Raw genomic sequence first — 23,556 nt, 5'->3', positions numbered from 1 at the left:
ACATTTTTTTTTTAACATACATTCAATAACTTTGAGCAGGTCATCAGTGATACAGTGCTTATTCCGCATCTGTTGACAAATGGAATGTTTTTACACCTTGTAGGCTATGTGGATTATTTTTTTTCATAAGTTTGCAACACTGTTAGGGTACACGTGCTTTTGTTTACAGAAGGTCTTAAGTTCTATGATTCTCACTTTAGTGCCCACAATGTGAACATTTGCTGCAGCAAGTGATCAACAAATATCAGGCAACCTTTCAATGTGAGAAACCTTATCCTTTTAAGCATTGTTGCTAATGTATTACAAACTGCCAGCAATGCACTAGGCTTCATTCTCAAAAACAATGCTTTACATGCTACACATTCATTTAACTTATTGACTATACTCAGACTCATAACTAGCATTCTTCTTTGGTAGAGCTGTTGCAATTCAACATCAAGAATAGACTCTTTACTGCACAATGAAGTGTGTCACATTCAATTTGTTAGATGCAACATAAAATTGGAATCTTGTGACATAAATGTTTAAAGAATTCTATTGGAAAGTTTGGTCCACTTCAACTTCTAAAACACTACCACGTACAGTAGTCGAGGTGAGGGGAGGGGGATTTATGTAAAGCATCCTTCCCCACCCATCTCATTATCAGAATGTTATTAAAAAAAATTGTTAGCCCTAGAAAGCTAACATGTCATCTAGCAGACTATGCATGTGGTGGTTTTCGAGTCTCACCCCCTTCCACTTAACTCTTCTGCTCCCCACCCAGTCTACCTTCATTTGGGTCAGAGAGACTGACAGGGAAGTAACGTTACGTCTCTATGTACACCAAACCTTCCTGACAACTTCACAATATTTTGCCAACAACTAATGCAGTCGTTCAACAACAAGAAGGAAGGATGATTTGTGCATTCTGTCTCAAGTAAGCAGAGGATGACCAAATTCTTCTGCTGTCGTTACTCCATAGCTGTGTGTGGTGAACACCAGTCAATGTTGTTTTGAGTGCACACAATACTTATAAAATGTAATTTTGCATTCCTGCATGCTATTCATGTCCTTTGTAAGTAAATACTAACTTCTGTAGTAAATAAAATGTGTCTTGCAAAATTTAAACTGTTTTGATTCTGAAGAAATCGGTAGTCCAGCAGATGAATGTTAGCTTTGTTTGGCAGAGGGGACATTAGTTTTCTAGGGTTAAAAATGTGAAATATGAAATGCAAACATCGCATGAAGTATATGATGCTCAGTATCATGGGCAATAAACCACGGGGAGCATCACTCCCTAGCAAAACTCCCCTCACAACAATTTCCACTTCAACTGGTGACCATACCTTCTTCATGAAACATGTGAGGTAATATCTTCCAAGTGATGGTCTGAATAACAATTGGGGATTAATAGAATCCCTCGGGATATCGACCAGCTCCCAAAAGCTTCGAAACCTTTCCAGAACTCATTTGGTCCATATTCAGAGAATCTCTACATTTGTCCCCGGAAAACTTCAAGACTTACTTCAAACAACTGGGAAGCTGCTAATGTTTGGAAAGACAGGTAATTATGTCCTGGAAGTTGATCCATTGATCAAGTGTTTGACAAAGAATTAAATTAGAAAATTTTAAATCTAAAAGGCCTTATTAAAAGTTTTTTAAAATATTTTTGTAGATGAAAGAGAATTCTCTATTGGTTCCTTAGATTTATAAATAAAAATGTACTTGTTATTTCAAAATATCAAAAATAACTTTTATTTCTACAGAATTAATGCCCAACAATGACACATAAAATTGGAATGGTTTTATTTTTAAAGTTATTTTAGAAATATGGAGACAATAAAACACTCACATTTGACAGTAGTACAATTGTCTAAGTATGTTTCTCTTAATACAGCCCATTTGCAAAATATGTATGACTAGGTCCTTCAGTTGCACATCTTAATAGAAAAATATATATCATATAACTAGACATACATACTGTCTACAATAAATTTCACAGACATGGCACAAATCTCAATTCTTTGGCATACAAGAGTACATTTTAAAAAGACACAGACATTATAAAATACAATATAATGCATTCAATTGCCCTTAGAAACACACAATGACAGTTTTACTTTGAAGAAAATTTGTGTTAAACAGAGAACAATTAATCAGTGCTTTCGTTTTGGTCTTCTGAAACCAGCTCAAATTTTTCCTGACCAGTTATTTCATTCATATAATCCCTCGAGTCTGATTGACTGGATTTCTCTTCAGGACTTGATTTTCCCTCTTCCTTCTTTTCATCTGGTACAAATTCTTCTGATTTGCAGTCTTCTAAAAAGCTTGCATCCTCAAATGAAGAGTTATCTGTAGAAATACACCATATTTAAAGCATCTTACTTTATTATTTTTCTTAAAACTATTCATGTTGTCCTTTATAGGTTCCTTGATTGTAAATGGAGCATGCACATGCAAGAAATAATAGTTAACTAACACACATATAATTAATACTTGGGAGAAAAAAGTTATGGACTTACTGTAAAATATGCTGGAATTCTTCCAACTTATATCTTATTCTAAAAAAAACAATATTTTATCATTTAGAGCCTTTGATTTTTACATTAGTCAAAAAGGAATATATGTGACAAGAATTTCAAGCTGTACCTTAATGATCGCACTGTGAGAACCTGTGACTACTGTGGTTCACTCACTGCAGTAACCTGGTCTGTATGGTGCTTGCAAATGAGAATATTTGTCAGGAAATGCTATAAAATATGCTTTCATGTGCGAAGCAATGCACTTTAATACAATTTCAGATTTTGTGTTCAAAACTGCACTGAGGATTTTTAACAAACTTACCATTTCCTGTAACCTTATTGCGTGTATAAAATAATTATTGGGCAATCCTGAATGTAGACTAAGCAGTAGTGTGGGTAGAAAAAATGATGTTCACTTCAAGTTCTAATGGTGCGAGAAAGTTGCATTTTTGTAGGTACAGCTTGACAAAGATAAGAATGATTATATACTGATATACATCTTTGTTTGGTAAGAAAATTATTCTTTGTTACAGCTAATTTTTTCTTTTTCTTGCTATGTACACTATCATCTGTTGTGAAATGTGGAACTTGGTCAAATATTTCTTTGATCATGTACAGGTACATTTTCAGACATTTTAAAAAAAATTCTAATAACATCATTAATCACCTTTCAATTGTCAATTTTGTTGAACACACTGGTTTCATGTTATTTCTTAAATGTTCGCATAACCATATTAAAGATAAAATACAGATCTTACTTACGTGTGGCTTACAAGGTTCTTGTTAAAACTGAAGTTTCAAGTCCGGTGATGGACCCCAAAACATCGGTTTTAACAACAACATTGTAAGCCACATGTAAGTAAGATCTGTATTTTATCTTTAATAATAACTGAATTGTGTATGGATGGCTTAAGAAAGGTTGACCAAAAACTATATGGATAATATAAGATAAAATTGGAAAACTTGGAAGAGACTGGCATCAACATAAAATCAGGAAACATTCCATATGGAGTAAAGATAAATGCCACTTATGTTTCCAGGAAAGCAATAAAATGTACTCCTCTGCAGTGCAATCTGAGTTGTCACCCAGCTTCAAAATAGTGCAGATATCATAATATGTTGATTTAGTCTATTTTTTTTTTGTCAGCAAGTGAAAACAACAAGATGCTTTTTATATCTTAATTGTAAACTGCTTATAATAATAGCTATTTCCAAGCTTTTGTTCATACATGAAGGTGACTTCAGATTGCTTATTTTTGTTTTTTTACTGTTTCTTCAAAGCAAATAAACAGACCAGAAAATTAAGACTAAATGCACGGCCATGAAAATACGCAGCTGAGCAGAACTGCGCAGTTGCCACTAGTGAAAAAAGTAAAGTGGAAGCAAGGAATAAAGTCACTGGTTCCCATGCACTGTATGGCAATGTCAACTAGGCTGCATTGCCTACTTCAAGCATCAGACTGACCTCTCTCTGGGGCACTTTCGAGTCCCATTCATCACCGAGCTGGTGATTGTGTGAATTGAATGTTATTTTCAGGCTCCAGAAATGGAGTCCCATATCTACAATGAGACCTTTCATTCTCTTAAACCTCGTAAAACATGGGATTGTGCTCAGACGTGGCAACAGCGTGAACTTCTGCCACCTGCCTAATTCTAACTTCATGGCCGTATGTTGCATTCCTTATCTTGGAAAAGAAACCTTGTTACTTTTCAGATCTGTTCATTTGCTTTGATGAAGTAGAAAAACAGATAAATAATATTCATGATGGATGTGGTAAACAGGGTTTAAAATTACTTACGTGAAATTTAGAAATTTCGTATTTCCACGTTGCACAATTTAATACGTAGTTAGTGAACCCTTAGTGAATGAAGACAGAGGATCTTCGAAATTAATAAGATTTAACTATTAAATTCTGCAACGTAGAAATACGAAATTTCTAAATTTTACGTAAGTAAAGATAAATAATACTTTAAAATAAACAATGGAGGCTAATATATGAGAAAATGGAAAACTTAATCGAAACTGGCAAGAACTAAGAAATAAGTTATCCCTCAATAGGCTTTCAATTTATGTAGCAAAAATAGTTTAATGTCATATTTCTGATCTCTACATATAATTTATTTTCACGAGTTATATTTTACCAACTTACCATCGGTTTCTGCAGTGGATTTTGTAGGTTCATCATGGGTTTTCGCAACATACAATACTCTTTCTGACCTAGCAACGTAAGAGGACTCCTGTTGCTGAAATAAGTGATACCACGAAAGAAAACACACGATGACCATGAAGAAAAGATTAGAAATCACACCAACTGCAGCAGAAAGCAACGGCCAATGAAACATTAAATAGCGAAGGCCTGTGAAATGGGCATGGATAAACATCGTAGCAGAGTAAAATTCTGCATGGCGAGTTTGAATTTCAACATATGCACCAGTCACCGGATTTGTCTGTAAAGAGAAACACAATGAGATATCACTATAAAATATCTTTGTTCTAATATTTGCTTATAATTCATACTACAACTTTGTAGGAGGCATATCCAGATAATAAAGATATATTGCATGTAGGCCAAATGACAATTTTTTTTATGTCATGTTGCTGCACTGACTTTGACTTCTCAGCAGTGTTTCACTGAATTTTGTTTGAGTACCACGCGTTTGAAAAATGGAAACATTGATCCATAATCCAACTAAATGCAAGGTGAGTTTCCTCATACTATTTCTCAGCAAAAGGTGATCATCCAGGGAAAATCACATACAAATTGTTGTTGTTCATAACAACATTAAGAATAAAGTAAAAGTGACTAAGTGGTACAGTGAATTCTTGGGAGAAAAGACTGATGTTCATGATGAGGAAAGGGGTGGTGGGCCATCTTTCTTAAAGAAATCCATGCAAATCGGCAGGGCTCGAAAAATCCCGGTCGCCAGGTCGACTAAAAATTCCAGCCTGGCGACTGTGATCTTATGCTGTAATATGTACGAAATTTTGATGATTCTAAGTTCAAATTGCAGTACAGCGTAAGTTAGAAAAATTATCTTTTTTTTTTAAACAAAGAACATTGTGAACATTCCAGAGAGTCAGTAATAATTTCTTACTCTTTGTCCCCCAACACCCCATTTCCTTTTTTCTCGAATGATTTAGCGATGTTTTGAATACCGTGATGCTCAGCTTCTTATACAGAGCGTTTCAAAAGTTGCACAACCCAAACTTTCAAAATGTATATCATGAAAACCGTAAGAGATATTTACACCAGGTTTTCTGCATTATAAAGTCTCATCCATTGAGATTTTTTCAATGCTTAAAATTATCAGTTTTCTCCATGCAGAAAATTTAGATAAATTAATAACTGGCGGAAGTCAAAAAAAGGTAAAGTGCTCCCCTGTGCATAGCACCACGCCATGAAGGCGTATAGGGGGTGTGGGAGTAACGCCCCACACTTTCTTGATCCGGTCGTGAGTGGGGGTGATGTGATCAGCATCACGCCCCTGACCGCCTTTACCCCCCAGGGTTTCCCCCAGGTACCCATGTTATTCGACGCTGGGTGGGCGCCGGGGTCAGCGTAATTTTTTTTTCCAGAAATGCACTTTTGAGAGAGAACAATACGTAAGAAATTATCGAAGGGTCATAATTAGATGACTGATGGCATGTCAATCTGTCATTTGTGACCAATATTGGTCATGTGCAACATTTGATGGATTTTATATTGGCGATTTTATGGGTTGAATGAAAAAGTGCCATTTTTGGGGCATATATGGCAATGCTAGCAGGTAGAAATATTGTCAACAGAAGCATGCCACATGTGTCTAAGTATTAGCTATACATTTACGTGAAAAGTCATAAACCAAGATTTTGTGCTGAAATTGGACTCTTTGAGAGAATCCTAGTCTGCCTCTGGTTACACTGAATTCTCTTCGTTCACTTTCGATGCTACTATGCCTGGTCTTTTAATTGATTCAGCATGGCGTATTCTTTGGAGCAGTGTGTGTGTGTGCATTGCTGAAGAGTATTTTACTACTCATTCTTACACTCATGTGCAAGAGGTTTTCCAAGAAAAATCCCCTGCTTCTGTTGTACCTCACAAAGCAACTGTTTTACGACTAGTCAAACACAAACAAATGATCCCACAAATTGTTAAGAGTTGGTACTATTATTGAAGATTAGGCACACACAGAAGATGTACTATGTAGAAATTTTCAGCGAAAAATGCAGGCTCGACCTGGACTCGAACCTGGGTCTCTGGCATACCATACGATTTCTCTAACCACTGAGCTACTGAGCCGGCCTGGCCTCACCTGATTTCTCTCTGTCGCTGTTTTACCTGTGTGGAATCGTCTCTGCCAGTGCTACTGCAATGGGAATTGTTGCCTTTGAAACACAGTAGACTTCGACATTGCCTGGTTCCTCCCAGCGTAGAGATGTTAATGCATTTTTCGCTGAAAATGTCTATGTAGTACATTTCCTGTGTGTGCCTGATCTTCAATAATTAACATCTCTATGTTGGGAGGAACCAGGCAATGTCGAAGTCTACTGTGTTTCAAAGGCAACAGATCCAGTTGCAGTAGCACTGGCAGAGAAGATTCCACGCAGGTAAAACAGCGACAGCAAAAAATCAGGCGAGGCCAAGCCGGCTCAGTAGCTCAGTGGTTATATCAATGGCACAGCATATCAGAGACCCGTGATCGAGTCCTGGTCGAAGATGCATTTCTTGCTGAAAATTTCTACGTTGGTATATATTGTTGAAAATCAATTCTCAGATGTTTTCAGCAACTTAACAATATTTTTTAAAATAATGTAATTGATTTTATTTGGATACATGCTAACATAAATTTATTAATCCAGTGATATCGTACATGATTAGTGCAGAAAACCTGGTGTAAATACCTCTTACGGTTTTCATGATGTACATTTTCAAAGTTTGGGTTGTACGACTTTTGAAATACTCTGTAGTATGCACAATTGCTAGTAGGTAGTTTCCTGGCGCCTGATTTTGAGAGCTGGCACCTAGCTTTGAAGAAAATTTTTCGAGCACTGCAAATCGGCATTTGACAATAAGAAAATTACATGACATCATCCCCACCCCCCCCCTGCCCAAGTGTCTAAGACCACAATTCATGAAGCTGTGACTGTGAAATTGGGGTACAGAAAATTGAGCACATGCTTGGTGCCCAGAATGTTAATGGTCAAGCACAAAACTATTATAATTTTGGACAAAAAAAAAAATTTCAATTTTTTGTAGCACACCCATCATTCTCCTGGTGGACTTTACAACTCCTGACATACAAAGTCACGCTGCTGCATATTGTTAGACCCTGGAACATCTTTAACAGGTCATTCAAGACAAAAGGAGGGGAATGTTGATGTAAGGCATTTGCCTGCTTCATGAGAACGCTCTGGTCTACATTGTGAATCTGGAAAAATTCAAATACGTTGTTTCGGATCATCCATTGTATAGTCTGGGTGTTACACTCAGTGACTTTCACTTGTTTCTTCACCAAAAGAAACATCACGGTGGGAAAAGGTTTCATAACAATGATGAGGTGAAAGTTGAAGTCCCGAAAAGGCTCAAGAGGCAAGTGGTAGACCTCAACATCTGGGATACGCAAAGTGTCTGGATAATGGTGGCAAATATGTTGAAAAGTAAAGATGTACAGTTAATTCATGTCTAGTATAGGTTTTGTAAAATACAAATTATGTAAATGCATATTGGCCTTTTTATCTTTATTTTCCGGACATGCCTCATATTTATCACTATTTTAAATTGCTGAAATGTATTGCAGTATTAGTCTTACTGATTATCCACTGAAATTAAGACAAGTCAATACTGATGCTGATACATTAACTGATAATTTACCTGTGTTTTGCTATTTTGCAGGATTTTCAAAAATGCTAAGCAACACTCACTAATTATTTCACAAATTATGCAAAATGTTTATCTTATTTAATTCTGCATCAACAGTGTGTGAAAATAAATAATTTTGTAATTATATGATAACTATTTTAATATTCTAATTACCTCTTACATAATTAATCAAATAATTTAAAACAAAACTTTAGTAGATTGATTTGGGTAATTTTGATGGGATACTTACATATTTATATCTTCAAATATACTGAACATAACTTAAAATTGTAACAATTTTCAGGCATCAATATTGATGAGAATTGTAAACAGTATCCACATTAGTACAGATATTGTTCATCTCTAACTAAAAATGTATCTGTTCATCCAATGGCAACGTAACTCTCCAAGACATGAAAATAACCAGTGGTTGGAAGTGGCATGCAACTTGTAGCATCGCTACTGTAGCTAGCTACAAAATTTGTAGCGGTAGCTGTAGAGGCACTACATTTTGAAAATTGAAGCTGTAGCTGTAGCGAAGCTACAAAATTCCTGTAGTTGTAGTGAAAATTTTGCTACAGCTACATTTCTTATCTGCATTTTGAGGAAAATTTTGAATGTGACCACAGCGTCAAAGAAAAATTCGACAATAACGATTACTTTTGCAGGAGGTCCATAAAGACAATGTCTGTTACATGGAAATACATATAATCTAGATTATAAATATCTTGATATCGCAGATTATAGATATCTGCGTAATTTATTCCATTAGTATAGAATAAATCTAATATACAGATAGCTAAACTGAACTGGCATATATGAATATATTCTGGCTAACAGCTATGTTTTTTGAGCTACTTCACTAGTTTGGGGAGAAACATGCCTAGTTTGCTGCACCTCCAGGAAAAAAGCCTCGTTTGAGCCACCCCAGGAACAAATCCTGTGAATATCCATGGTGTAAGATAGGTAAATGTCATTAATTACTGTGTAAAACACATCTTGCAGTGCAAAAAAGAGCGATCAATGGATGAACAATGACAAAGCAATAGTGTCAGCATTCAATGGCTCAATACGTTAACAGCATTGACCATTGTTGGTACACAGGATCTCACCAGAAAGAAATTATTATTACAAGTATGATAGACATACACTTTCTGGAATTACAATTATTTTCATCATAATGTTTGTTCACAAATTTTATAATTGAAATACGTTTAGAACACTCCTGCTTACACATCAGTTTCCTCAATATATTTTATGGCATTGTAAAAAGTATGTACGAGTTATTGACTTTTCTGCAGAAATGATAATTTTCTTTAGTTAATATACAGTTTCCAAATGTATATTAATGTTTCTACTTTTACATCGCTTTTCTGTAACTTTTGCTAATCATGACAATGAGGATAAATGGTTTATTTTGTTATTCTGTTATCTAGAGTCGCTTTCTGCCACTTTTGGCTAATTTTGAGAATGAGGAAGAATGATGAGCAGTGTAGGGAATGGAGGAGCAGGAGGATCCATCCTCCCAAATAGGCATCGTTCCTAGTTTTTGTTTTGAGTCCACTTTATACACAGATAAGCTAATCGAGACTGATCCGAATCACTAGTGCCTTTGCCAGATATCGAACATAGGGCTCTTTGATTACAAGGTGACAAAATTTCCACCTTGTCTTCAGGAAAGCACAGGAAACTTATGTAATGCATCGCTCCACATGTTGCACATTTAGCTATACCAGAGAAGCATCCCCCAGCTATCAGCAATGTTAGAGCAAACATCTAAGGAATTACGGGAATTATGATAATAAATAACGATCTGTTTTCCAGTAAGTACAACTATCATACTAGGGGCTTCTCTTGAATATCCATGTGGTTATTTTAAGTTTTTTCTTATGCAGAAGTAGCGCAAAAGTAGCGAGTAGTGCATAGCGAGCTACTTTTTGGTAAATGTGGCTGTAGTGAAGCTACATTTTTAGGCAAGTAGCGGCAGCTGTAGCGAAGCTACTTTTAAAATGTAGCATTCTGATCACTGAAAACAACATATGAGTCATTCCATGCCAAATCAACACAGATATGTGCAATTTCCAACCTGACCATCTCCTATTTTCATGAAACTTGGGGAATTGAAACTATGCATGGAACTTAGTAAATATGAAAATTTTTAGTTTCGTTTGTCTTGTAATTGTTAAATTATTCAAGGTCAAAGTTAGCAGAAATTGCCCTTTTTGAGCCCGCTTAGGTATAGTAAATCTGCTGTAACTCCGCCCCATTTTGCCTTTTTCTCTTGTTTTGCTCCCCTGTGTATAGCACCATGCCATGAAGGCATACAGGGGGTGTGGGGGTGATGTGATCAGCATCACACCCCTAGGAAGCTCAAATAAAGCTTATTGTACAGGGAATTGAACAAGCTTTCCAGTGATATATAACAAGCCTACCTTTGGATGAAAATATAATTGTCAGGTGACATTGACCTTTGACCTTGAATATCTCAAAACATGTCATCACCAAAAATCGTGAAAAAAATATATTTGGTCCCTCATGCTATACTATAAAACATATCAAAAAATCATTCTGGGACTGCAATGGGATCAGATGATACAAAATAATATGTGTAACTATGCGACTGATAAAAGCCCCATTATATGAACTATGACGAGTCAAATGTCCCTTAACACCCACTACAAAATGATAAGGAGTTAAGCTTGTCATGAAAGAAATAGGTTAGGCACAGGGAGATCTCTGTGTGTGTCAAGCGCAGCTCCGGCATATTGTTGACCGCCATATTGAATTCAATGCAAAAATTTCAAAGGAAAGGGAGTGATGTGATATATCAAATCAGGCTAGAATTTCATGAGAAATGAAGCAGTGAAGGTTTTTCCAACTTATTTTTAGGCAGCAAAACGTTATACGCATATCTTTCACTTGCAGTATATGCAGACTATAGTGTTGTCAATATTCCTGTGAGCAAACTCGTTAACGTCTCTCACACTCACATAGAACATTTGGCAATGTAGCAAGTGCAACATCATCGCAAGCAGCAAGTATACCTTCCCTCAGATGGTCAATATCATGGACTTTTAGTGCATGCACCATTCTCTTCAATGTTTCTGAAGGTAAAAGTCCTCCTAAGATGTTAGATCTGGGGAATGTGCAGGCTTTTTAATAGATCCCCGTCTGTCCATCAATCTACCTAGAAATTTACCATGAAGAAATTGCCAAAATCTTCACACACTGTCCTGTTTCAAAACTCTGTAAAAGTGCCATATCCCGTAAGCAAGGATGAAGAATCTGTTCACTTAACACATCCAAGAAGCCCTCACCATTTACGGTTTCGTTGTTGAATATGGACCAACCATTCCAGTTCTCCATACACTATACCACATCATTAGCTTACCAGCAACAACTATCCGGCTGGGCAAATCACAGGTATTGCATATTATTTTTATTAACTTCACCGTGAACATAAAAATTAGCCTCGTCACTGAAGAATTTTTCATTCCAAAGGAAGTGTCACGTAATTGTTTGAGATACTTTTCCCAATATTCTTCACTATTCAACTATTTGGTGAATGTCGCTGATTAAAATCATATGCAATGGTGCGTATACTTCTTTCTCTCCCAAGATGTCAGCGTGATCTCGATGAGTTCCTAAGACGTTAGGAGCATTCCAATGCTTTGTTTTTAACACCTCGAAAAGGAAGAAATGGTTACGACCATGCAGTAATAACTTTTTGCTGGTTAAATATATGTTGGATAAACCTTAGTCACTTCATTTCTCGTGAAATTCTAGCCTGATTTGATATATCACATCACTCCCTTTCCTTTGAAATTTTTGCATTGAATTCAATATGGCGGTCAACAATATGCCGGAGCTGCGCTTGACACACACAGTTAGAGATCTCCCTGTGCCTAACCTATTTCTTTCATGACCAGGTTAACTCCTTATCATTTTGTAGGGGGTGTTAAGGGACATTTGACTCGTCATAGTTCATGTAATGAGGCTTTTATCAGTCGCATAGTTACACATATTATTTTGTATCCCATTGCAGTCCCAGAATGATTTTTTGATATGTTTTATAGTATAGCATGAGGGACCAAATATATTTTTTTCACGATTTTTGGTGATGACATGTTTTGAGATATATAAGGTCAAAGGTCAATGTCACGTGACAAAATTATATTTTCATCCAAAGGTAGGCTTGTTATATATCACTGGAAAGCTTGTTCAATTCCCTGTACAATAAGCTTTATTTGAGCTTCCTAGGCAAAATAGTGGTGGAGTTACAGCACATTTAGTATAGCTAAGCAGGCTCAAAAAGGGCAATTTTTGCTAACTTTGACCTTGAATAATTTAACAATTACAAGACAAACGAAACTAAAAATTTTCATAGTTACTAAGTTCCATGCATAGTTTCAACTCCCCAAATTTCATGAAAATCTGTGATGGTCAGGTTGGGGGCTGTGTTGATTTCGCATGGAATGACTCATATATATTATTCCATCTAACGAGGAAACATCACGAGTCTAAAACTAAATTATCATCAAAATCTCTACCATTTGATTTGACATTCCAAATTATGTAAATGATACAAATATTTCAAACAGTGTTCAACTTCAACAAAATTATAAGTAAAGTAAATATTGTATTGAGGCTATACTCATAGAAAAGATGGATGAGAACTTTGATATTTGGGCAAGAGTGCCAAAATGACCAAGGGGTCGATATAGTGGTTCATGGTGCTAGAGAAAGTAGGTTTGATCCTCCACTAGGTGGTTATTTCTTCTTCTTCTTCTTCTTTTTGTGTTCTGTTTCATTGCACTGCTGTAATTTAACTTTACTTATAAGCAAAATGAAGATGATCATCTTGAAACAAGTTTAAACTTGTGCAGTAATTTGGACAAAGTCAAATTGTTATGGTTAGAGCCCAGAAGTTTGGCAAAATGCCTCTTTTTATCTACTGCATATATTGATAAAATTTTTCCGTACATACATTTTTTATGTTGTTTCGAATGTTTTAGAAGCTTTTTCATTTTGCCTATTTGGGACCCCACTGCCTATTTTTAATTATAATGCCTTTTTTGCCTTTTTCAATGAAATTTGACAATTTTTTTTAAAAAAAAATGTGTATATATATATTATTTGTCTCCCAAAAAACGTTGTTGGAATTTATTTTTCTTCCGTTTATTATGTGAATAATTTTCACCTTATTTAAGTAATATTGAACTCACGCATGTTTCAACATTGCTGAAGGAGAAAAGTGTGAGAAAAAGTATTTCATGCTGAGTTAGGATATTGCCTTTCGGTTAACATTTCCTTGTGCATGATTGACTGCTGAAATCCTGTTGCAGAACACCTGCACTATTACGTCCAGCGTCCGTGTCAGGAGGTTATTGACAAGAAACAGCACTAATACCCAAGGGCGTTTGCATGGATTCCAAAATCAAGTTCTCTATCTTTAGTTTAGTTCTGCACTTTGGAGGGAAAGGATCGTGTAGTTGTCATCATGCCGAAATTTAGTGTGCCATTAAGTGGTAAGTTACATGGTTACGTGCGTGAATTTGGTGAAAGCACATTTTCGACAGACGGTACTATTCTTCTCTGCAAGATATGTGTAAAAACAATCAACCATGAAAAAAAATAATTTATATCTCAACATGTGTCAACAGCAAAACATAAATCTGCATCTGCTAAAATGATCCGACAGAAGAAGATATCCCTAATTACAACAGTGGGCACTTCATCCAACATCTCTTGAACTGTGCAAAGCTTTCATGGAAGCAGGAATACCTTTCTGGAAAGTGGAAAACAAGTCATTGACGAAATTCCTGGAGAAATACACTAAAGAAACGGTGCCGTCGGAATCTACGCTGCGGAAAACATATTTAAGCATCTGCTACGAAGAAGCTCTGCAAAGAATTCGTGCTGAAGTTGGTGGAAAGAAGATCTGGATTTCAATAGATGAAACTACTGACGCTACGGGATGCTACATAGCCAACGTCATCATAGGAACTATGGAACCAACATGCGGAGAATCCTCGTCATTTCTTCTCATGTCAGAACAACTAGGGAGAGTCAATGGTTCGTCAATAGCTCAGTTATTCTCAAAATCCCTACTTCTGCTCTGGCGAGATGGTGTACATCATGATGACGTGTTACTTTTTATCAGTGATGCAGCTCCCTATATGAAGGAGGCTGCCATAGCATTGAAAATTCTCTTCCCGAACATGCTTCATATCACATGTGTAGCCCACGCAATGCACAGAATTACCGAAGAAGTCAGAGTGTTGCACCCAGAAGTGGACAGGTTGATTTCGAACACAAAGAAGATATTTCTGAAATCTCCCTCTCGAACCCGAAAATTTCAGGAAGTTGCACCTGAGCTTAGTTTACCTCCGCAACCAGTCTTGATGAGATGGGGAACCTGGATATCAGCAGCTATATATTATGCTAACAATCTTGAAAAAATCAGTGAGTTGATCGATGCTCTTCCAGAAAATGAAGCGGCTTCAATTAATAAATGCCTTTTTGCCTGCCTATTTTAACGAAAATAAATGCCTGAACTTCCGGGCTCTAGTTATGACATATATACTCTGTCCTGGGTATCTCTGGAACAAGCCAATGAAAAGAAGTCTCTGCGCAACTAGTGATGTGAGATGGCTCTACCAATCAACATGTGAGAGGGAATGGGGTTTCATGGGGGGAAGCGACTGCAGTTACCAGCCTTTGCAGCAGTGTATATAGTGCTTCCCTCTGCCCACTTCTCTGCCGCTATGCGTGGCCTCTGGGGATAGAGCGTAACTCTCTTTTTAAATTCCACTTTATGCACAGAGATGTACAAGTTGACTTATTACCCACATTATGAATTTAGAGAACTGTTCAAGGGTTTAAAAAATTCATGTCATTTACATACTCTCATTGGCAAAAAAAATGAAGCACCTAGGAGTGGTGGAAATGAAATGAAACTACACCTGTTGACAGGTTATGTGACTGTATTGCAATGATTACAAAATCAGATCAAACGGACAACAGAATGTGCACTACAGGCGTACTGTGGACCACATGGCAGTAGGATGTGGCACCCCCTCAGGTCTTAATACATGCGCCAATTCGATTTGGAATGGAGTCGTAGAGCCTTTGTATCCTCTCCCGAGGCAAGTCGGCCCACAGCCGTTGTCACTGACCCTCGATATCCTGGAAATCGGCACTGAGTCAGAGTTGATGTTCAAGCTGATCCCTTACATGTTCTATTGGGGAAAAATCAGAGGATCTTGCTGGCCACGGGAGTATCTCAACATGATGCGGCAGTCCATAGACACATGTACCATGTGCAGACGAGCGTTGTTGTGTTGAAAGACTGTACCAGGATGCTGTCTCAAGAGGGGTAACACATGAGGATGCAGAATGTCCGTGACGTAGCGCTGTGACTTCAGAATTCCCAGAACCACTACCAGATGTGATCTAATGTTCGTTCTCTCCACAACATTGGCCGGGAATGTCCTATTCCCTCAACGCCACCATACTCGCACACGGTGTTCATCCCTGGTAATGCATAACTGAGATTCATCGACATGATGCAATGCCACTCGTCACTGTCATCAGCAGTCCATGCCTCCTGGTTACGGCAACACTCCAAATGCAGTCGTTTGTGTTCTGATGTTAACAGCAGCCTCCGCATGGGACGGTGAACTAATAGCCCGGCTGCTGCCAGTCTACGACCAATTGTGCGGGATGACACAGGGTGTTGTAGAGTTCTGTACGTGTGTCCAGATAGCAGGTGCAGATGTGATGGGGTTGCAAAATGCTTGGCGCACAATACTGCGATCCTGCCTTGGTGTGGCCAGTCTTGGTCGACTGGAACCTCAACTACGTTTGTAGGTGCCCTCACGTATCTTTTGGTGCCAACATGTGGTCACTGTGACATAAGAGTGCCTGAGATGCCTGGCAATTGCACGATTCGACCAATCAGTCTCATGCAGACTCCCAATACGGCCCCTTTCGAACTGCGTCAAGTGCCGGTAATGCTGTCTGATGCATCTACGAGGCATTCTCTGTGTGTGTTGATTACCTTCTCTCATGGTGTCGACTGACTGTCTGACGCTCCACACACGCCTTATGAATGCTTTCACGCCCGATAACACTATCATGTGGTGGCACAACTAATGCACTCTGGTGGCCATTCTAGACGTTACAAATCATTGTAATTCTAATCATTTATATATAACCGAAAGTACACATATATACGAAATGACGTTCAAATTTGACCTTTCCTTCTGGGTGCTTAATTTTTTTTGTCAATGAGTATTTTGCAACACTGAATCAATGACATAGGGGTCTCCCTGATGTGGAAGTGGTAGCATCCTTGCCACGTAATCAAGGGGTTCCAGTTTCAATACCAAGTGCAGGCACATAGTAGTGGTTTGGATCCCACTTTAAACTGTATGTCCAATTCCAATTAGTCTATGTGTACATAAAATGGAATAAAAAAAAACCTCAATGACAAAGGTTTTATTTAACCTCATGATCTTTCCTTGTAAAAGTTAAGAGTCTATTCAAGACAGGTTCATATCCTGTTTAACTCACAATTTACTACTATGTTTTCATTTAATCAACTAATTACAAAAGAGTATGTGCATGTAACACTTACAGGATCTTCCAGAAAATCAGCAAACAATTCAAGAGATAATGTTTGCTTTTCTTCAGCATTTCCGAACAGGAACAGAGGGGAGAACACTACCATAATAATGGTGTCCAACATATTGCTACGGTAGTGAAGCATGGCCGACCGGCATGATCTTGCAACAGTTCCATTCCCTTCGCCGTGCAAATTGACACACACCATAAACATTCCTGTAATTAAGCACAAAATACATTATGAACCATGCTATATAAACCTTCCTCCATTTGACTTTACTGGTCAAAATTCACAAAGTACGAACATTTATAAATTGATTTATTTTGCTTCCTTTTTCTGGCTAATCACGAAGATGAGGATGAATGATAAGATGAAACTGATCACAGGACAATCATAAACACATGTTGACAAGATGCAACACAGGCCACAAAGAAGATTATATTGGCTGCGAGTCCAGATGGCAGACTCTTGCAATTTAGCATGTACCAAGTTTGATTGATTGATTAATTTGGTTTATTCTACTTCACTCTTCTGCTATGCTTGGCTAATTGCGAAGATCAGGATGAGTGATAAGAAGTTAATGGGAGGGACATTCACAAACAACCATGTTGAGGCTAGGATTCGAACCTGGCACCCATGGCATAGGGTGTACTACATGAAAGAGAGGTTTGCATTTGGATGTCTTCTCAAAGAGTCAACCCTTAAACCACTAGAGTTAGAAGAATTTCAGGTTACAAAAGATAACAGTAAGTAATCTTTTTTCACTTGATAAGGAAAACCAAAATTCTACTACACAGAATAACAATTATTCAAGACCATAACAATTATATAATTAAAATACACAAAAAGTTAGTTTATATAGTCACAGTAGTTCTTTGTAAATGTATGTTTTAACATCATTGTAGAAAACGTAATGAATACTACAAAGCATACAATAGGATCTTTGTCAATTTTTAGAAAAGAAATTAAAGAAAGTTATTGACGTGTTAGTAACACAGCAAGAAAGCAGAGCAGTTAAGAACAGTGAACAAGTAGTAGACCTCATAAAAGGACTTAAGTTAAATGAGATGAAGACGACAATGTTTAGCTTAGACGTGAAAAGTATGTTCCCGAGCATCAAGAGGGGACACGTTTTGGACATTATTAAAAAGAGAATGGGACAAGAAATTATAGGAGAATGGGATAGCGAAAGGGTAGTGAAGGCGCTGGAAACCATTTGGAATAACGGTTACAGTATAATGGGAGATAAAATAATGTTAATGAGTGAAGGACTAAATATAGGTTCCAGTCTAAGCCCAGCATTGGCTGAATTGGTTATGAATGAATGGGAAAAGAAAGTGATAGAAAAGGGAGGTGACAAAATGATTCTGTTTTGCAGATATGTGGACGACTGTTTTGGCATATGGAAGGGAACGAAGAGGCAGCTTGACATTTTTGCCAAAGAAATTCAAGATGAAGAAAGAGGGATATTATTGGAACTTGAAATAGAAGAAGAAGACAAGTTAAGCTATCTAGATATATTGATGAAAAGGAAAAGAGGACAAGAAATTGAAACCGCTTGGCATCAGAAGAAGTGTGCAGCAGGGGTATTCTGCCACAAAAGAAGTGATGTAAGTGAGGTGACAAAAATAAATTTTATAAAGAATATGGAGGACAGAATCAAGAAAATATGCATGAAAGAATGTGAAAAAGAAGGCAAAATAAATAGCCTATGGAAACAGCTGGAAAAGAATGGCTATGAGAAGCAGGATAGACTGGACATAAACAGAAGAAGTAAGAAAACGGGCAGGGGAGAATTGGAAGAGAAAGAAAAAGATGAGAGAAGGTTTGGAATAAGGAGTATGGGGAAGACCACAGAAAAGATATGCAAAGTGCTTAGGAAAGCAGGAATTAAAACTTACAGGAAGGGAGGGAGAAGCATCTTAGGAATAGCGAGGAATGCTAACAAGAAAAAGGAAAACAGAGAAGAGGAAGAAGAAGGGATTATCTACGAAGTAAAATGTAAAGAATGTCAGAGTGTGTACATAGGAGAAACGAAAAAAAGGCTGAAAGACAGGTTGAAACAACATAGGGATGATGTACGACTTAAGAGAGAGAGAAATGCAATATTTAAACACACGAGAGAAACAGGACATGACATAGAGTGGGATGAGGCTAAGCAGATAGGAAGGGAGAAGAGAATGCTAGTGAGAAAATGGAAGGAAGCCAAGGAAATAGAGAAGAAAGGCGAAGAAGACACAATGAACTGGAATGGGGGACTGAAGTTAAACAAAGAATGGAAGAAGATGTTGGAAAGAGTGGAAAGGACAAGAGAAAAAGAGGAGAGGAGAAGGAAGAAAAATGAAGGGAAAAGAGCATGAGATTAAAAAGTCCAACCACATTCTATATGGAAGTAATTGTGTTTAGCCTTTTAGGTGAAAGTAAAGTTGGAAAGTGAAAGTCATCTGCTAGAAAGTTCCAAACAACTTTCTAAATAGTCTGGAGGGAGTAATGTTTGTGTATATATATTACCCTTCTTGTTGTATCTGGTTACTTTTGTACTTGATACAGAGTCTGAAGAAGACCTTGCTAGAAGGTTGAAACGTTACGTTAGTTTATGTTTTTAATAAAATAAATTACTGCCTTGGTCAGCATATTTAGTTTTTCATAATAATCATATACAAGAAACTTTTTTACATTATTCATTATTGCAATTCTTGTTTTATTTCTGTTTAATTTTCATGTGTGAATATTTAATACCTTCAAAACCTACACTCCTATTGGTCAAGTTCTGGCACAGTATTCTGTTGCCACCCACTCTCTTCGCGGTAGTTTGTTTCCGTTCAGTCCTTTGAGAAGCTACTCCAGGAACAGCCATATGCTGTTGCGTCGTGGACAAGCACATTTGCATACATCAGCATAGATCGAACGTGGTCGTGATGTATCAATTTCAGTGAAGTGATTCCAGTGCAGTGCAAGTATAATCAGTTCAACAGGAACATTGCAGTATTCAAAACATTATCCTACAAGGATTTCTCGCGTGTGCTTGTGACAAATACATACCCAACTTGTGCAAGCAGTTTTGTTTGTTCGGGAGTGCAAGACAGTGCATATTACTTTTGTGTATACAGGGTGACTTGTAATTAGATGTATTCCCTGAAATGGTTTAAAGTAGACACAATTTGCAATAAATTTGACCATATGATACCCCCTCCGAAAATTAGTACTTTTCGAGATAATCGAATTTCTATTGTTTTTTTAAAAAATGACAATTTTCCACATAAAAAGATGAATTGAGAAAAAACAGCTCATTGCATGGCACTTATTTCAGCGTTTTCTGATAGCTAACAAATAAGTGGTTCGTTGTAAAAAGTTTGTCCCAAATAACAATCACTTGTAACGGGTGGGTCTAAACTTACAAGTGGTGATAAAAAAAATCCAATCTTAGTTTACTTGGCAACATATTAATAACAAAAATAGTATGACACGAAGAATACAAATTACTTAAATTACTTCCTTCTGTCATCAGCTATCCAACAAGGTACAAATGTTGCTAACATTCACATTTGTGTACAAGAAATAATACTTCATTCATCTTCATGTGAATGGAATCAATGAACAATACAATTAAAGAACATTATATGTCTTGCTCAAAGTGTGTACCTCCGTTACGAATGCAGGCATGCAGGTTTTGATGGACATTTGGTCTCGTAACTCGTGATGTGAAGGTGTCCTTGATGTGCTGACCAGCTGTTAAGATAATCTCCCCAAGCTCTTCTTGCGAATTTACCGGTGTCTTGTAAACTAAGCTCCGAATGTAGAAGTTGCAAAGCATCAAATCGGGGGACCCAGCTGACCAGGGAATAGGGCCACCTTAGCCAATACATTTCTTTGGGTAATTTTCATCCAGCCACTGTCGCACGCCCAGGCAGAAGTATGGATGGGCGTCATCAACAATCATTTGATCGAGCCATTTTTCCTGCCCCAAATCTTAAATGCCATCACTTATGAACATTTTTTGAGGAACGGGATGGCAATGTTGTTAGAGGATGTGCCTCTAGCTACAAGACGTGACATGATTTATCAGCATGATGGCTGCCCAGCTCGATTTGACGTCTTCCGACTTTTACATTTGGAGCCACATGAAAGACTTCACTGGCTCGGGAATGTTATGCCACACCTTCTTTCTCTATAGAAGGTCATGTCAATGAGCTGATTGGTTGGCTAAGGGGAATTTCCCGATTAGTAAGTTGAAGTTATAAATATAAAGGTTTTGCTAATGTGGAATGCAAAAGCTCAGTTCTTGGCTCCCTCAGGGATTCGAATCCTGTTAGGCTAAACAGCATAAAAATTTCACAGCAAGAATTCTCATATGGACTGACGATTTTTTTAACAGACCTAATGATGAGTTATAACCTGTGCTGTGATGCCACTATAAACTGTATACAAAATATGCAGTTCTTGGAAAGAGATGGACGAGGCTTATGAACCTCGACCAATACAGTTGTACAATCTGGCAATGAATGGATGTTTCTTTTTATTAAGCTTAGCAGTGTGTTTTCGCTTACTTTAATATCAGGCAACAATGTTAGAAAGTGTGTGCCCCAAGAATATAATTTAAAATCACTAATGTGATATGAACTTGTGTGTATTTGAATATGCAAAAATAAGTTACTTTGAATAATTGAGGAGAACAATCACAAATAAGCTTGCAACGTACTGGAAGGGGTCACGAGTTCAAACTTCAGATGATTTCTGTAAATCTGCTAAGGCCCAGGGTGTACGGATATCAGTACCAAAGTTGTTGTTGTTGTAAAAAAAAAAAAAAAAAAAAAAAAAAGCAATTGTCCCCCATCCCCCCACATAAAGCAGTTAACAGAGGTGTACTTTTGTTGGTTTACGACTCTGAGGGCTTAAGTTACTATGTTCACCTATAGCTGTACATATTAAAAAAATAAATGACCTGAGTAATAAAATATAACACTACCGCTCCTGGCCTTTGTCAGATGACGTAGTGGTAACGTTGTTGCAATCACACTTCTGATGGCGTATAGACTTAAATGTTAGCATAACACGGAATACTGTTAATGGAAATGTGTCGTTTCTAATATTCTATATAGAAAGCAGATAACAAGAAAAAGAAGAAAAGAAATGTTTCGGTCAGATACGAAGCCTCAACCCAAACACATATATGATCAGACAGGATATCAACGATGAGTTTATAACTAACATGTGATTATTCAAAATTCAAATAGTGCAGTGGGAAACAACTAACTAACTAACTCTCTAGACTTCTTAAACCCAAAGAGAGCAAATACAAGAACAAGTGTAAATAATTAAATAAGTCACAAGGGACTGAGACATGGTTTGAATCTCTTGGTCTAGGTATGGATGCAGACAGGCACTAAGTTTTGTGCGTGGACACAATTGATAATGGAAAAATGCCCTTCACCACGATAGCATAGTGGTAATGTTGGTCTTGCCTTGTTCCCACCGATAACATAGAGATTACACCAAAGAAAGAAAGAAAAAACACTGTCCCCTATTAAGAAATACTTCTTGAAATTATTCAACCACTCTTCTTTCTCTTCCTATCTTCGTAACCAAAAAAAAAAAATGTGTGTGTTGACATGGGAAACATGCAATAAAAATGCATGATCAATAGTTAAGGTCAAAAGCTGGGCGGAAAGAATAAACAGTGAGGGTGATACACGCAAGCTTCCAGCTGTGTGATTTGTACAGAATTAAATACAAAAGCCAACCGTACATAATTAAATACAAAAGCCAACCAATCAGCACATTCACATGACTTCCTATAGAGAAAGGGGGTGGGGCATAACATTCCCGAGCCAGTGTTATTGATGTGACATTCTTAACAGGTTAATGCCCACACATAGCTGTAAGTGCATCAATCTCTACGCTTAGGAATGTTTTGGAATGCAAAGAATTCTCGTGACAAAACAAGGAATCGGGAAATTCACATTAATCAACCAATCAGCTCAAATTACATGACCCTCTCTTTCTCTTTTATAGAGAAGGGCATAACATTCCCAAGACAGTATTATTGATGTAACATTCTTAACAGGTCAATGCCTTAATGTTTACATACATACATAAGCGCATCAATCTCTACACACACAGGAATGTTTAGAATGGAAAGAATTCTCAGGAAATTCCCCTTAGCCAAGCAAATCACCACAAGTTACATAACCCTCTCTCTCTTTTTTTTATAGAGAAAAGAGAAGGTCCAAAGCTCGTATTATTGATGTGACATTCTTAACAGGTTGATGTCACATCCACACACACACACACACACACACACACTCGGGGAATGTTTGGAATGCAAAACTATTGATTTGTCTGAGTAAAAACAACTAGGTTACATGAGAATTCTTGCCAACATTCAATTTGGTTAAAGTTACTGGTTAAGGAAAAGTTTTTTTTAAATTAGAAAACAAAAACACTACGAATAGCTATGACCTTACTTAGATTCATTTAATTCTTTACACATAAACTCAGGAATGTTTTGAAATGCAAAGAATTCTCGTGACAAAACTATTGATTTTGTCTAAGCAAAAAAAACTAGGTTACATAAGAATTCCTGCAA

The 23,556-nt window shown here is 37.2% G+C and overlaps 1 protein-coding gene across 1 annotated transcript in view; it reads right to left on the bottom strand.

The window, feature by feature from the left end:
* Positions 1 to 1,768: 1,768 nt before the first annotated feature.
* Positions 1,769 to 23,556, bottom strand: part of Seipin (lipid droplet biogenesis associated protein seipin) — a 32,791-nt gene continuing 11,003 nt past the window's right edge. Inside the window, exons 3-5 of the mRNA XM_083111154.1 lie at positions 16,983 to 17,185; positions 4,652 to 4,949; positions 1,769 to 2,331 (exon numbers count right to left, since the gene is read on the bottom strand). Coding sequence (XP_082967280.1) covers positions 2,132 to 2,331; positions 4,652 to 4,949; positions 16,983 to 17,185 — 701 coding nt within the window. The 3' untranslated portion in view covers positions 1,769 to 2,131. The remainder of the gene's footprint in view (positions 2,332 to 4,651; positions 4,950 to 16,982; positions 17,186 to 23,556) is intronic.

This window comes from Lepisma saccharinum, chromosome 25 (genome assembly GCF_977018435.1).
Source record: "Lepisma saccharinum chromosome 25, izLepSacc3.1, whole genome shotgun sequence".
In the NCBI taxonomy this organism is placed as follows: domain Eukaryota; kingdom Metazoa; phylum Arthropoda; class Insecta; order Zygentoma; family Lepismatidae; genus Lepisma; species Lepisma saccharinum.
This window is presented reverse-complemented; position numbering and strand designations above follow the sequence as displayed.